The 15,068-nt window shown below is 42.5% G+C and overlaps 3 protein-coding genes across 6 annotated transcripts in view; 1 reads left to right on the top strand and 2 right to left on the bottom strand.

Moving 5' to 3' along the window:
* SERCA (ATPase sarcoplasmic/endoplasmic reticulum Ca2+ transporting SERCA) overlaps positions 1-9,416 on the top strand; it is a 37,892-nt gene extending 28,476 nt beyond the window's left edge. For 2 of the 4 annotated variants that reach the window (XR_010822519.1, XM_066726106.1), the window contains exon 13: positions 106-4,108. Coding sequence is in view for 3 of the 4 variants with exons in the window: in XM_066726106.1 (XP_066582203.1) it covers positions 106-182 (77 nt within the window). In the remaining variant the exon portion in view is untranslated. Of the gene's footprint in view, positions 1-105; positions 4,109-4,923 lie in introns of those variants that run through there. The other 2 variants (XM_066726107.1, XM_066726108.1) reach the window with 2 other exon arrangements.
* Positions 9,417-10,820: 1,404 nt separating this feature from the next.
* On the bottom strand, positions 10,821-13,073 carry LOC136773137 (putative golgin subfamily A member 6-like protein 19). Its single transcript, XM_066726568.1, has 5 exons — positions 12,906-13,073; positions 11,511-11,615; positions 11,359-11,442; positions 10,941-11,275; positions 10,821-10,824 (listed from the first exon to the last, which is right to left on the bottom strand). The coding sequence occupies exons 1-5, from the start codon at positions 13,071-13,073 to the stop codon at positions 10,821-10,823; spliced, it is 696 nt and encodes a 231-aa protein (XP_066582665.1).
* Positions 12,257-15,065, bottom strand: LOC136772609 (uncharacterized). The gene is made up of 2 exons (XM_066725698.1): positions 14,693-15,065; positions 12,257-13,753 (listed from the first exon to the last, which is right to left on the bottom strand). Exons 1-2 carry the CDS (start codon positions 14,792-14,794, stop codon positions 13,466-13,468), a joined length of 390 nt encoding a protein of 129 aa, XP_066581795.1. The 5' UTR covers positions 14,795-15,065; the 3' UTR covers positions 12,257-13,465.
* Between the last annotated feature and the right edge of the window lie 3 nt (positions 15,066-15,068).

The following is a 15,068-nucleotide window of genomic DNA, read 5'->3' as shown; positions in this document are numbered from 1 at the left end:
TCTCCTCACGCTATCCCTTTGCCCCCACTTTCTCCTCTTTTATTAATATTTCTCAAACGCTTTGTTTTCGGCTTATTAAGAATTTTGTGTTACTGCATTCTTTAGTGGCAGGTGTGTCTGTTTCAACCAAGAGGCCGAAGCTGGAGTTGCCTGATCCGTTGCTGAAAGTTTCAAGGAACTGAATTTGCATGAAGTTTGGATTGATGGATGTCACCTTCCCGAAATCCTGTTAACCATGTCTTCCTTTCCGATCAAGTGGCGCGCACGTATAATCTCATTAACAGCATGCTCTCGACTAGTAGAAATAGTTGCGATCCTTAACTTCGGATTGGACTCCCAATACCAAAGGCGTAACACTCATCAGCAGCCATCTTCGATAATAATTCTGCCATGTCTATAAAGCCAATTCGGATGTTTCCCCTTAACACGCTTTCTCTTACCATTAACCAATTTTGTACATTTTCCTTTTTTCTTTTTTCTCGTTAATTTTAATAATAATGAACTTACCAAAAGAGTGTCAGTACCAAGGGGTTAACCCACTTTGAAATGTTTAGGAGTCTTTACATTTGTGTTACGTTTGATCCCCTATAGATAACAATTCTTTTACGGATGAGGCCATAAACGCTATTATCATTGTTTACAAAGATTTGAATAAAGGCCAACTATTAGAGCGTTCTGTCGTTGATTTTACGCGATTGTTTGCAATGAAGACTATCATAGCATTTTGCAAGTCATGTAAATCATGAGCAGAATAATAAAGCGTCAGATTGTTAATTTCTGTAGAGGGAAAAAGTTGTGATTGTGGGACGGAAATGGCTATACGAACATTTGTTTGCGTACAAACAAAAGTCGCTTGTTATTAGAAAATTATCATTGAATTTCGTATGTGCGATTGTTCGATATATACATTTTTAAGTCTAGCGTACATTAAGCTATAATAACGATTTCACCCGTTGTAAATATACAAGGATAGGCATTCCCTATCATGCGATCGTTCGTCATCGACGTTTTCTTTATCTTCAAAAATTATCATCATTTTTGTTTTGTCTAATTTTTGTATATACCGTCATGAAATTTAGTTTATTTTTTTTCAGTGATTAGGAGTAACATGAAATACGCAACCATCGTATTGTACGCTAAAGCTGACAAATAATTTACGAAATTATATGTATATATATATATATATATATATTCTTTTTTTTTTCTTTCTTTCTTTTTTCAAATGTTGGACTACCCTGCAATCTTATAGTTGGAAAATGCGTGCGTTTAGGAGGGCCTTTTGCGAGAGATATTGGCAGCTCCCCCACCCAAATGATTACTTTTAATTCAATTTTTTGTTTGTCAAGTGTTGAAAGCAAATGAACAAAATCTGATCAAAGAAAATGGAATATTGACATTGAATTAATTTTTCTGTTGTATCGTCAAATGTGACCCTAAGTTAGGTATGAGCGTTCAAAGTGGAATAACCCCTTAAAGATAGTGCGAACGATGTACCATTGGTAGGCACTGCAGAATGAGCTAGAAAATTATGCACTTGCACTAACTATTAGGCCATTAAATGTATCAAAGTATGCGTGTCATCCATATGTATCACGAAATATCGATACGCAACGAATCAGTGTATCACGAAATAACGCATAGACTGTTTTGGTCGAAAGAGTTACACGAGCACTGCTAACGGATCATGAAAAACTGCAATGACGCAAAATGATTTCTCGCACGATCGACCACACAGTCTACGCGTGTTTCACTCAAACAGAGATGATATAATCTGAACGCAAGCGCACTCAACTTCAGTTCTCGACTTTGTTCCTATATGAGAAAACTCTTGTATATCTATAGAAAACTATCGGATGTGGTCTTATGCGTAGCTCGCACAGCCTAACGATTTAGTTAAAGGAAAAAAAATCTATATATATATATATATATATATATATATTGTATAGTATACAACAATTGCACTCTTGAGCCAAGCTACCTTGGAATTTTATATATATATATATATATATATGTGTGTGTGTGTGTGTATATATAAAATTGAAAGCATAAAACACATCTGCCGGAGTTGGTAAGAGCGAAAGAGAAAGAATTAGAAAAGGTTGCCGCGCGCGATAAGGATTCTCCTGTTTTTCCTAAGGTGTTGTTAGAATTTTGTATGATACCAAATGTGGAATTGCAGCGTTGAGTGTACGTGTGTCAGATCTACCACCGTCGTACATGTTATATAAGGAGGGAGACGCGTACGCGCGAGTAGAGAAAAGAATTTGTGTTGTCACGAGTGGGCCTTTTACACATGCAATATTCGACTGTTTTCTTTTTCTTTTTAGAGCGTATTAATAATAGAGAGATAGAAATCCGGGTTTTATAAATCACGGTGAAATCTCCGATGAGAGAGCGAGGGGCAGCAGTGGGGGTGTTGCTTCATTGACACGGGGCCCGTGCAAACGCAACAAGACTGACGATGCGGCCCCGTGAGGCTTCCGCCTGCCTGCTTCGCCATTACCATTCGACATATATATATATATAAATGCATAATTAATTTAATTGCGTTGGCGATGATCTAATTATTGTCGCACCAATTTACGCAAATACCATATTGTAATATATTAATTAATTATATAGAGGGTTAAGGCGTGATATACCTTGGTATGGGCATAACTAAACTTAATTAGAGAAAAGAACGCGTCGTCGATTTGCACTAATGAGGTTTCGTTGCATCTCTCACACTGATCTTTCCTTGGGGTGACGCAATTAATATCCTTGCCTCTCTTACTTCGGACAAACTGGCAGTTTTCCTCTGCGAATTTCTCGAGGATCTGAAAAAGTTTGGGCCATTCGAGTACCGATCGATGGTTCCCAGAGAGATAATTGAATCCGTTGAATATCAGCGCGCGAGATCCGATTGGTCGATGAAGAAAAATGGCAATTCGCAGAGAAAAAATGCAGGTCCTTCCTAGAATGCTCAAGAAATCCCCCAAACGACAAAATTAGATCATTGCGTTCATTCCAGAGGTCTGCGTATGTAAGTACTTTTGCTGTGCGAATTGTGTTTTGCTTTGAAGAGCGGAGGGGAAGAGTGCCATTGGACGAGGCGGGCGAATGGGGGATGAAGGGATGCAAAAACTTGCTCCGATCCGCATGGACAAAAACACGGCCACGGTATAGGCTCGGCCGCTCGTACATACACAGGAAGTACCTACACTTAACAATAATAAAGGAGTAACGTATTAATAATTTATAGAGTGCATTGTGACGTTGTGTAATTTAACGATGAGTTCTTCTCGAGCGCTCTCGTGTCCACAAGATACAAACACGAGGGCGTTTATCACTCGAAATGGATATATAAAGAGATTCGTACGATTTATCCAATCGATGTGGCATTAGTTTGTGCAGTCTCTAAGTATAATAAATTAAATATTGTAATTGTTAAACGTCGCCCGAGTGGCCCATAAAAACTCCTTTGCGAGTGGCTGCTTGGATTTAGCAATCACTCTTTTCCTTTTCTTTCTTATTTATCTTCTTATTTATCGTACACGAAAGATCATAAACGAGTCGGAAACGATATTATAACAAGATACTGATAAGCAAAATTGGCATTACTACTTGTTATAATAAAGTTAAATGTGTTATCAATGTATACTTTTCAATCAATCTAATCGGGCCTTTACTAACAACAAATCTTGCAAAATGAAAAACGGCGTTTGTGTCGCGTGTGTATCACGATATAACACTTAATACATTACTAACGTAATGAGTGTTTGGTGGTTTTGTTTTTTCACTACCTCTTTACATTTCACACTTTCTTTCTCTCTCTCTCTCTCTCTCTCTCTCTCTCCTCTCCCTCTCTCTCTCTCTCTCTATAAATATAATATATATATATGTACAATAATATATCTTTCTTTCCTCATCTCATTGTCTTTCTATTCCCTTTGGTATACCCGACACATACCATGCACTCCTATACAGCGAATACACCTACTGTGAATATAATACCAAAAAACAAGATACCAGGAAGCATACTCGTTACCGAACGGTACCTTCCTTAGTCGTTAGTTTTGTCGAAATTATTATGACCTTGGGGACAGACAATAAAGTATCGTTTATAGTACTTGCAAGAGTTCACCATTGTTCATACATTGTTCACCAGTATCATCACCAAACCCAGTCTGAATTACACTAAAGTATAAGTATGTATATACTCGTTGTCCATTACACACACATACAGCCCCACACATATTTGGATTTGTCGTGTGAAACTTTTTGCATGAATGCCCATTATCGGAAAGCAATTTGACGTGTGGACCTGGAATGATCCAAATCCTAATCGAGGAAGTCGATCCTGACCTCGAGCAAGCTTTTTTCGCTAACTCCTGCCTGCCGATGTGTCAAATCAGAACCCCGAAGAGACTTGTGTTCCCTGTGCTGTGGAGATTCCCGTCGCAGCCGCCTACATCCGAAAGGACCTGCAAGGTAATTCAGATGACATTCTTAATGTAACGCGGTCGAAATCTTAATTGTACACCACTGCCGTCAACATTCCGCGTTCAATCAAGTTCCACTCGATCAAACGATGCGAGATAATTGTATTCTGTGTGAGAAATATTAGTTGCATGCCAAATCAATTACCAAAGCAAGCCAAGAACTTGAAAATGTCCCTTTGGGGACGCTTAGATTCTCGAACGAAGAAGCAGTCACGATTGTTGAACGACTTGACGAAAATACTCGCTTTTGAGGGACAATACGTATTAGCGATTGTATATACATAGCTCTCTGGGTGTACGTATTAATGAGCTTTTGCATCTTTCTCTCTAACATTCCGCAGTATAACCAAGCTGGACAGTTTCGTGTCGAAGCTGCAGAGTTGGGCGTTGTTTGAAAGAGAATGGCGTCCAGTCATAATGAGAATTGATAATATGTTCGCAGTGGCTCCCCCTGTCAAGCCAGTGAAATAAAGTCGAGAGATTTGGGCTGAATCGACATCTGACCGGACACGAGAATTCGTCGACGGCAATTACACCCGCAGGCCAAGCTGCTCGATGGGATCCAAAATAGATCAGATCATGCACAAAACACACGAACACGTACCTACTTACCATTGAAACCAAAGAAAAAAGACGGCGTTCCTAGCGACTGATAAACCATAAAGGAATGTTCGGCGAGAGTGTAAAGAGTAACGTAAAATAGATATGCAGAATCTGCAAGACTTTCAGTGTCCATTGTTCTTGGTCGCTGATAACGACGTCACCACGATTCTAACCTCACGATCACGGTTCTCGGCCGCGATGAGTAAACGACACGAGTAGCTATAACCTCGCAGAGGCAAACCTATCGATTCGAGCCTCCTTCCCGAAAGCAGTCAAAGCAGAAAAAATTCGCAGTTTCGCGCAATTAGCGAGAAGCACGACTAGAGATGCATCCGTACGGAGGAGAGATACGATTATAAGCTTGGATAGATTTGCCTCGGGGATATACCCCTCTTTCACACTTTCGTACAGATGGTTGTTCAACATGTTGGAGAGCAGAGGGCGCCATTCGATAGCTTTTTGGCGGGAAGTACTTGTTAGACGAGGGTATTAATCGGTTCCTTCTGTATATTATGTTACAGTGGGCGAAGTGGTCGTCGACAAGTGGTCCCATTAGGCTGGAATCACGGCGACTATTCTTCTGCCAAGCACAACAAGCTCAGCCCTGACATTGATACAGTAAACAAACGTAAACGGGGCTAACGCGAAGCGCGCCTGCACAGCATTAGCGGCTGCAATAACAGCACGATAACCCGTGTGTAACGTACAGATCAGGTAGCATAGGCCAGCAGCAAGCAGGCAACGGCTCTTGTGCCACATCCCTACTACTACTACTACTACTACTACTACCACCACCACCACCACCACTGCTTACTACACAGCTACTGCTCTACTACTACTTACTACTACAGCTTCCTATCGCTGACCAAACCAATAACAAGTTGCGCGCGGGGTGGACCTCTCTCTCTCTCTAATCTCCCAACAATCTAAATACAACCCTCTTCTAAGATCATCCATAACCTATAATCCCTACAAGAATTTCACAGCAGCAGCAATTTTCTGCTACTTTTCTTTCTCCACCTCTTCCACCGCTCTACTCTAGCGCTCTATTTCTTCTTCCGAGCCACTTCTTCATCCAACGCACAACGGCTGACGTCACGGAAGATCCTCGCATCCGGTTGCCACTCGTACAGAAACGTCACTGACTTTGGACAAAGCTTTTCTTGCCTATCAGAGCCGAAGCTTTCTCGCCAGCTTGTTATCTTAACGCTTGTGCAACGCACTTTCGAGCCACGGCTGGTGTCTTCGTTATTACCCAAAGGATATTTCGAAGCTGCTGGGGGATCCTCGTAAAAAGGCTCCTTCCGCTAGTTTCCGGTGTCTTTCGGTGCGATCGAACACACTGTCCGATTTAGCGACAGCTCTGTTTGCGTCCTACCCGTTACACGGTTTATTTACCATCACGTAATATCAAACATTTCTTTATTTCGCCTTTTCTCTCTCCAAACAAGATTCTTCCGCCCGAGAACAATTGTTTCTTTCTGCCCATTGCAAGAACTGTACGATAGTCTTGGCAAACAAACCCCCTCCCCATCCAACCGCTCGACACCCTCACGATCGAAGTACTCCAAACGAGTGGTAGCTCGAAATGTTGAATGACCAGCTCTCGATTACTGCACGGGTGACCCAGACTGGATGAAAGCCTTTATTCACCTTTATCAGATTATTCGTTATCGATAAAACGTTGCTCGTTGTGCACTCAAATCGAAGAACCACCGTTCTATGACTCGTGTGGACGTTCCAGAACCAGCGAATTCTCCAAGTCCGCTGGAGGCTTCAACTATAGACTTTTCTAAAATTCTAAACCAGACTCGAACGGGACGTTAAAGCAACGCGACTCACAGACTCAAACTGCAACTTCCGTCAGACTTATCGACATTTTACGACTGACCATTGACTTTGGATTCCCGCATCGTTTCCATAAGCTTCCGCGATGGCCACTGGATACACGAGGCAAGAATCACCAGGAATGAGACCCACTTTCAACCTGTTTCAACAAGCAGCAGCAACAACACCGAAGAGATATTGTACACCAACGGAATACAACGCGTCGTGTTGGATTGAAGGATCGCAAAAGAGCAGCGTTAAACATCGCGAAAATAGTGTGAATCTCTACAGTTGACTCTGCTCGTGTCTACACGGAGAGCAGCCGTTCGAAGAAGCGTAACAGATCCTGTCCAGCCTGCCCGAGACTCTTTCGGGGACGAAACTATATATATATATATACGTATACATATATATATGTTTCGATGAGTGACGTAACTCTCGACCACCGAACCCTTCCACGTGGATCATTCGTCGACCGATCGATCGATCAATCCCAGTCGACGAATCATCAACGCGTTAATCAACCTTGACAGAGATCCCCGCTACATCGAATCCAATATGCTGGATCCCGAATGACAATGATATGAAAAAAATCTCTATTCTCTCTCTCTCTCTGTCAAAATTGTTTAACCACGAATATGAAGAAACTCAAAACCTGCGTGACTAGTCTCCCACAGATTTCATGATTATTCGAGGTAACTCTGGTCCCGTTATATGTTAGTTGGGAGAGTCGTGGGTTTTGGGTTGGTCGAGGCTCGCGTCACCGAAAAATCGATTAAACCCATGAAAATTTATTACCATTGTAAATATATATACGAAGATAGACGGGGTATTATATTAAATATAAATACGATTATAAAAATATGAATATATTTTCGAGAAAAGCGTAACTCACTGGTACATGGTACGAGTGAGATGGGATAGGATATATACGAATGGTATATATCATGCAAGCTATATATATATATATTATATGTATGAACGCACGGGTACAACTACACTCACTCACACACACACACACACACACATACACGACATAGAGCATGGAAGCATCGCGTGGTTTAGAACCACGATACGTACGTGCGATTTTGAAACGGGCCCCGAGCGAGAAGGATTAGGACGCCGGTTCTCTGCTGTTTCTTTAATTTATTTCTATTAATTATTACGTAGTAGAGGCGGAATTAGCCACCTCGAGCCACTCTGATTGTTACTTAGGGAGAGATCGGGTCGCAGACTGGATATACTGCCACCAGCTGGTCAATATTTGACGCAAAGGTCGACAGAGGGAGAGAGGGAGGAGGGTAGTACGAGAGAGTGAGATGGAAAGGGATGGGACCAAGAGAGACTGCATCGAGCAAATTCCTTTGTCATCCCGAATTGCTGCGGCGTTTCTTTCGAAACGGGAAAGAAGGTTAGGTTCGATAAAACGATGAAATTGTTTGAAATCCCGAAGGATGGCAAGACCTTGTTCCGACAATATTTTTCTCCTCTGCTTATGAATGTGATGAGCTTTAAATAAGTATAAAGAACAAAGCGCAAGCCTTGCAATCTAAATGTTAAAATTGCTGTTGAGTTTAACATCGCTTTCTCGATACGTCTCTGGCTCCTCCTATTGTTATCACACCGTCTTAAAATGCATATGGGGCAAACGTTTCATCCTTGTCAAAGGACCCTTGTCTCGTCCTGCAAACGCGCACGCTTTGTCTCTCTCTCTCTCTCTCTCTCTCTCCCTTTCACTCAATTCACTCTCACTCTCCCTCCCTCCCTCCCTCCCTCCCCCCCTCTCTCTCTCTCTCTCTCTCTCTTTCTCTCGTCACGCTACCACAATCACCAATTTTTATCTTTTTCTTCTCCCATTCCTATCATCTAGTCACTCGTGCCATGCCTAAGGGACATCTCGTCTTTCGTAATCAATCAGCGTACAGCTTGCAAAATTGGACGCCTATTTTAGCCTAAAAAAAGACAAAAAAAAAAACAAAAAGAAGAGGTAACACCGGGGAGAGAAAGAAGGAAAAAAGCACGTTTTTCCAGTTGCCCGAAGACATTTTCAATATTTTCGGGCTTGGGATAACGATTCGGTCTCTCGCGGAAAAACAGGGTTTCTTTGTTCTTTTTCGGTGAAAATTGTGTTGTGGGGATTTAAGCGAATAGGAAGGTAGCGGCGCACCTTTGCCACTCGAGCACGCGCCAATCTTAACGCCATTTTACTCGACATCCAACATACATATACCGCCCATCCCGTGATATCGTAACTTACATTTATATTGTACTGTTACCATTATTATTATTACTATTACTATTATTATCGTGGAGTGTAATATTCGTACTTGTATAAATTAACGCTTGCGCGGACGCTCCAATCGTTCTCGCTCGAATCGTCCATATTGAGGTTACAGTTAAGAACGAATTTAATTATTTTCTTCTAAAACAGCGACAAACCTTTCTTCCTTTGTAATGTACACAGAGACACGAATGTACGAATAAAGGTTTGAAAGTTACAAACGAGTTGGTGGTATGCCTCGGAGTTTTCCATTTTGTCTCGCGAGCGTCGAGGAAAATGTAGGAGAAAAATGAGGCAGGCCTGGCATTCTGGCTGTGGTAGCCCTGAGGAAAGCAAGTGTAAACTCCATGGCGCTTTCCTCCTTGCAGCCGAGGTAAGCGAAGATTAATCACTCTTTTGATTAACCAGAGAATATGCGCAAGTGCTTCGTCCAAACTCACTGCGAAAAACCAGTTATTCTCGGATTTGTTTTCTTATTTTGTACTCTTAATAGCGCCCTACCCAGCGGATGAAAAATCAGATTAACAATGAGGAAAATAAGTAAATATATATGTGCACAGAGACATTTATAGGTTATGGTGTGTAAGAGGACCGTGGCGTTGCGCCCCCCAGGCGTCGCAAATCTTCGGATTAATTAAGCGTGTAGCTGTTTTCGCAGGATATATTCAATTGCAGCGTTACGTAGGAGGTACGCGTGGCTCTGCTGAACTTACAATTGCCTTGCATGCTCCCAAAACAGTTGAATTTAGTTTCGTAGCTTACGGCTAGTTTCTCCCCCGGCCGGGTGCTGCGAATAGCATCACCATAGCTTCTGTCGGCGGCACAGCGGACCGCTTGAACATTAGCCAAGTTAATCGTAATACATGGGGAGCCCTCTCTCACGCAGCTACACACTTGGACACGTAGCCCTCTAACGCCCGGCCCGGCCTTGTATATCTTCATATTGGACCATTTTCCAAGACAACCGGCCCTATTTATGTACTTGGATGATTAGTCGCGTTCCCTCTCACTAATGGCGCTGCTGTAGCTCCACTCTCGTCTGAAACTAATATGGCGCTTCCATCCACCGTCTACCAAACTTAACCTCGACAAAACACCACGCAAACTTTCCTAATAACAATATCGTGCGGAATTAATTTGTGATAATTATAAAGAAGAAACTTTGGCGAAACTCATTTCAATGTGCTATTTAGCCTTGTTCGTTGGAAGGATGCACTTAGCACAGCATGCGTTTCTTCGGATTTCGTATTTTAAGGTTAAGACGCGGTCGAGAGTATAGTGGATCACTCTGCCGGGAGCGTATAGAGAGGAAATTTCTCAAAGGTCATTTTTCATATTTCCATTATCCTGAGACCCCCGAAAGATAATTGAGGCGATAGAGCGGAATAGAGGGTAGGGAGAATAAAACTGGGAATTCGAGTCTAGCCTGTCTGAATAATTTATCAGAATGGCGGAAACTCGGAATCCATGTAGGTCGTAGGGTCGAGCGATTTGCCAGGTTCATTTGTCGTCGTTCGATCTACTGGCCGGTACTTATTTAACCCAAGTATTCGGGGAGGAAACTCTGTAGTATCTTGAGGTTAGCTTTGTCCATCGGACATCCGCTTCTCTCTCTCTCTCTCTCTCTCTTACCTAATTTTTCAAGATTTACAACAATCACACCCATGCATTTGTCAGTAATAAGTTTAATTTGCTGAGGAGAAGCTCCAGTGGACAGGACAAAATTTACTTTTTACGGACAATCGAACCTGGTTCGAGAGGGTATTCGGTAATCTTGCAATCGATTCAGTGTCTTGGATAACCTCTCGTTCTGTCTGGTGAGCTTTTCTATCATCTCGCGGTTAGAGTTCAACTGTCGCGTCATATCCACCACCGGATCGCCTCCTATCACACGTACTTTCACATCCTTCACGCTTCCCAAGCACCGATCTCCCTGTTCAGCCTCTTTTTTCTCAAACTCCAACAACCTAATCTCCTTTTCTCTCAGCCTTCTCGCTTCGTCCTCCACTATCTCCAGCTTTATTTGCAACTCCCCGATTTCCGCTCCCCGCACTTCCAATTTCCGGTTCAACTCTGCGTTCGCCTGAAAATTTTTCTTTTTATCCACCATCTTAATCGAGAGATTTTTTATCGTCCTCTCTCTCTCTCTCTCTCATATGTGGTTACTTGGTTCGCCCTATCTTCCCTCTCCCGAAGCTCCTCGATCTCTTTGACGAATGCCTCGATTTTTTGCGTCAGATTTGTCTCTACCTGAAAAGCAAGTGTTTTTCAGCGACTCGCGCGTTGATAACGATCGATTTGCTCAACTTTTTCATTACCTCGCCGCTGGTGGTTTCTTTCTCGCGCAGCTTCGCGACTTCCACCTGCAGCTCAGCTATTTTTTGCTGCGAGCACTCCACTTCTCGCTGGGAATTTGCTTTGATCTGCAATTACACGACGCCCGGCGTAGAGCATCAACGAGTGCGAGATTTCAAAGTCCCTAATTGGCGTGGAAATAATTAATCCCAACTTACACGCGCGCGCACGTTCCCTCCTACCGATAAGTAAATAAATAACACACCTATGCATTTTCCAATTTCAACTCTATTTACGCGTTGGAAATTTTTCAAAGAAACTTTGGACACGAGTCGCGCGAGACTGCGGTGCTCTGAATTCTCTAGTTTTTCCCATTTTCTTTCTATATAGGAAAGAAGAGTGGCGAAATCCCCCTCGGTCCTTCCAGATCCATTGTTTCATTATGCAAGAAACACGCTTCCCTTATACGTGGCTTGGGATTCAGCCTTTTCCTTCATTTAATATTCATAAACACTCTCTTTTGATAGTGTTTCCCTCTATATCTTTATCCACACAAACAAAAAATACCCATAGAATTTTAGATATCAATTTTCCACGAATTCATACCCATATCTTTACATACTTTAACTTAATTTGTTTATTTATCCAGTGCACGTTCGGTTTCAGTCTATAATACAGATTTAAATGGAACAGCGCGAAAGAGGGGGGGGGGGGTGGAGAGGGTATGTTTATACAAACTTAAAAGGCTCGAGCGTGGTTACCGATTGAATCTCATCGAATCGCGTCAATAAAGCTATCGATGCGATTATTTAATCGCCGCTAGAGGTATTATTCGTAGAAACGTACGTGCGGAGTTTCATTAATCGTAATTAATTACAAATTCCAGGGGCTGGAAATTACGTTTTATCTCGGTGAACAAACTTGCTCTCAGCTTTGGGAGAAGCGCGCGCGCGCGCTCCCACTGGATCAAATTTTCTATGACGAATTGCGCAAGAAAAATAATTTATATTTTTTTCTTATGGGAAACACACACCATCGTAACCTCGAGTTTCCTTCGGATTGGCAAAGATCTCGCGTTACCCGAGTTGTCGGCTAATGGGACCTCGAAATTTCATTTCGGCTATGTGTCAATCGACGTTGCTATTATGGCCATGCTCGGTAAGTTTTAGGAATTTTAACACGTAGCCGTCTCGATATACGTGATCGCGTATCCCTAGCGAGACTGTGACAGCTATACACCCTGAAAATCAGCCCGACGAAATGATTTCCTTGGCAAAATTACTCTCAGCTCGTTTCGCGCGTAGAAACTAGAAGAGCGCTAATAATTTCTCGTCTATTCGCGTCAGGATCGTAGAAGAAAATAAGCAGAGTTACCCAACTACCAAATGATTAATGTCCATCCGAAGAATTCAACTTACGTAATCGTTTTCCTTTCGCAATGAAGTCAGCAGTTGCTGAAGCTCCTCTTCCTTCTCGTGGCACGTGTCCACCTCCTTTTCGAATTCCCTCGCGCTACTCTCTAGCTTCATTTTGCTGTCGTTCAGCTGCCGCTTCAGTCTTCCGACAACTAATACAGAAATTACCATGTGTGTGAGACTCCTCGTGCCGAGATCCGCAAAGAGTCCGCCAGCCAGTAGTATACAGATAAAGGAACGTGACTGTGATTGTTTGTAGATTGGGGGGAGGGGGAGGAGGGGGGGAATTAATTGCACAGAAAATATTACATTATATGGACAATATATAAATAAAGGAGACTCGAAGGGATATTAGAATTTTATAGGGGAATGGGAAAGAGGCTTGGCAAGGCGAGGACATGCCATTTTGCAATTTCAGCCTGAGCTTCTCGTTGGATCGTTGGAGCTTGGTCAGCTGGGCTTGCAGGAAGCTTTCACGGACACTAGCCTGTTCTCTAGTGGAATTACAGGCTCGCACGAGCTGCAGAGCTGCATTAACGGCCTGTTCCACTTCACCTGCCAGTCTACTCATCACGGCCCATTGAGTCTTTTCGCAAATTTCCTCTCCCTCCAACCTGCAAAGCGTCGATGCTCGAGAGTCGCTGGGAATACCGAGACCGGAAGTCACTGTACCTTATTGTCGGAACGGAAATTAATTTATCCTCCCTCGAGCTATCGTCGATCGCCTTTATCATTCTTAGAATCGTATCGCCTGCTACCGTGCAGCTTTCGCAGAAATACAAACTGCAGCTGGCCTGAGTCGATTTGCTCTCCAACTTGACCGAAGGATCTTCCGATTTTATCCCATCCATCTAAAAATAAATCCAACGCTCAGAAACATCATTTTCCGTGCTCTTAAAAATCTAATCATCAGTTATATATATATATATATATATATATATATATATATGTAACATTGTCGATTTGTTCCAATGATTTATCGCAAATGGAAAAGTTGGAGAACTCATTGGCTCCGAGCGTAACTAATTCAATATAATTAGGTTAGACCGTGCTTGCGCAGCTTTGGCTTATTATGATCCTTTAGGAATCTCCGAGGGATGCTGCTGCTTAAAGCTTTGCGAAATTCTCGATAATGCGCCTATAAATGGAGTTGCGTTTGTTGCCTCGGTAGAACAAGCACTGGCTTCAATGCATAACGATTATACCGTATCGAATTATACGAGACTTAATCATAGTTTGCAAAGTTTCATCGGTTGTTTAGTGGTAGAATGCTATTGGTCATTGGATAAATCTAATTAGCCAACTCCATGCAGCATTGATTAAATGCGGATGGTTCGTTGTCCAGACAAGACCAACACGGAAAGCTTATTTTATATCCCTGGAAACAGCAGTTGTGTGAAACTAGGCGTTGCAGTTGCAGCATTTGTCATATTAATTGGCCGACTTAGGGGCGAGAGAGAGAGAGAGAGGCGAAACTGGTCGAAGGGAAAATTAAGCCGTCGACATTTATCATCCGTTCAATGATTCCTTTTGCCAGCCAACAAATCTCACACTGCTATTTTATGACGAAGCTAAAATCTCCCAGACATCCTGCTCTCTCCCCCTCGCTCGGAAGCCCTGGCATCTGTCGCTTGTATACGATTATCCGATATGAGCGACGATATTAAAAAATTACCCCTCGTACATAGCAGGGTATATGACAACATGCACAGAGTAACAATTAATTATAAATCGAGTCTTTGAAATGTTCGCGGGATTAATGGTGGGGAATTATGGAGTTTATAGCTAACCTTGTTTCCTCCGAGATACTCCGGTATAATCTTCAACCGTTCCCATACAAGACACACCGCGTTGGCCAATGACATGGCATTCCCCTCCTTGACTATTTCCATTTCCTCCTGAAAATCCTTCGTAAGAGGACATTCGTTCAGGAATTCCAAGACAAGACGGAAAACGAAGTGAATTCTAGGGGAAGGGGGAGGAGAAATTTCCACGAGTTATTCACCGTGTCGTGCGAATCATTTTCAAGGAGGGAAAATTTAAAATGCGCTTCGTTACGACAAATTCAATTAGAATATTTCGTCCCAGGGATAAACCCTTTTGCAAGCTTTTCTATTTCTCTTTGCGTGTTTTCCTTCGTCTTGAAAATACTTGGGGCGGGTGTAT

This window comes from Prorops nasuta, unplaced genomic scaffold, assembly GCF_024137725.1.
Source record: "Prorops nasuta isolate Cenicafe-Biocafe unplaced genomic scaffold, Cenicafe_Pnas_1.2 PNAS00004, whole genome shotgun sequence".
Classification (NCBI taxonomy): domain Eukaryota; kingdom Metazoa; phylum Arthropoda; class Insecta; order Hymenoptera; family Bethylidae; genus Prorops; species Prorops nasuta.
This window is presented reverse-complemented; position numbering and strand designations above follow the sequence as displayed.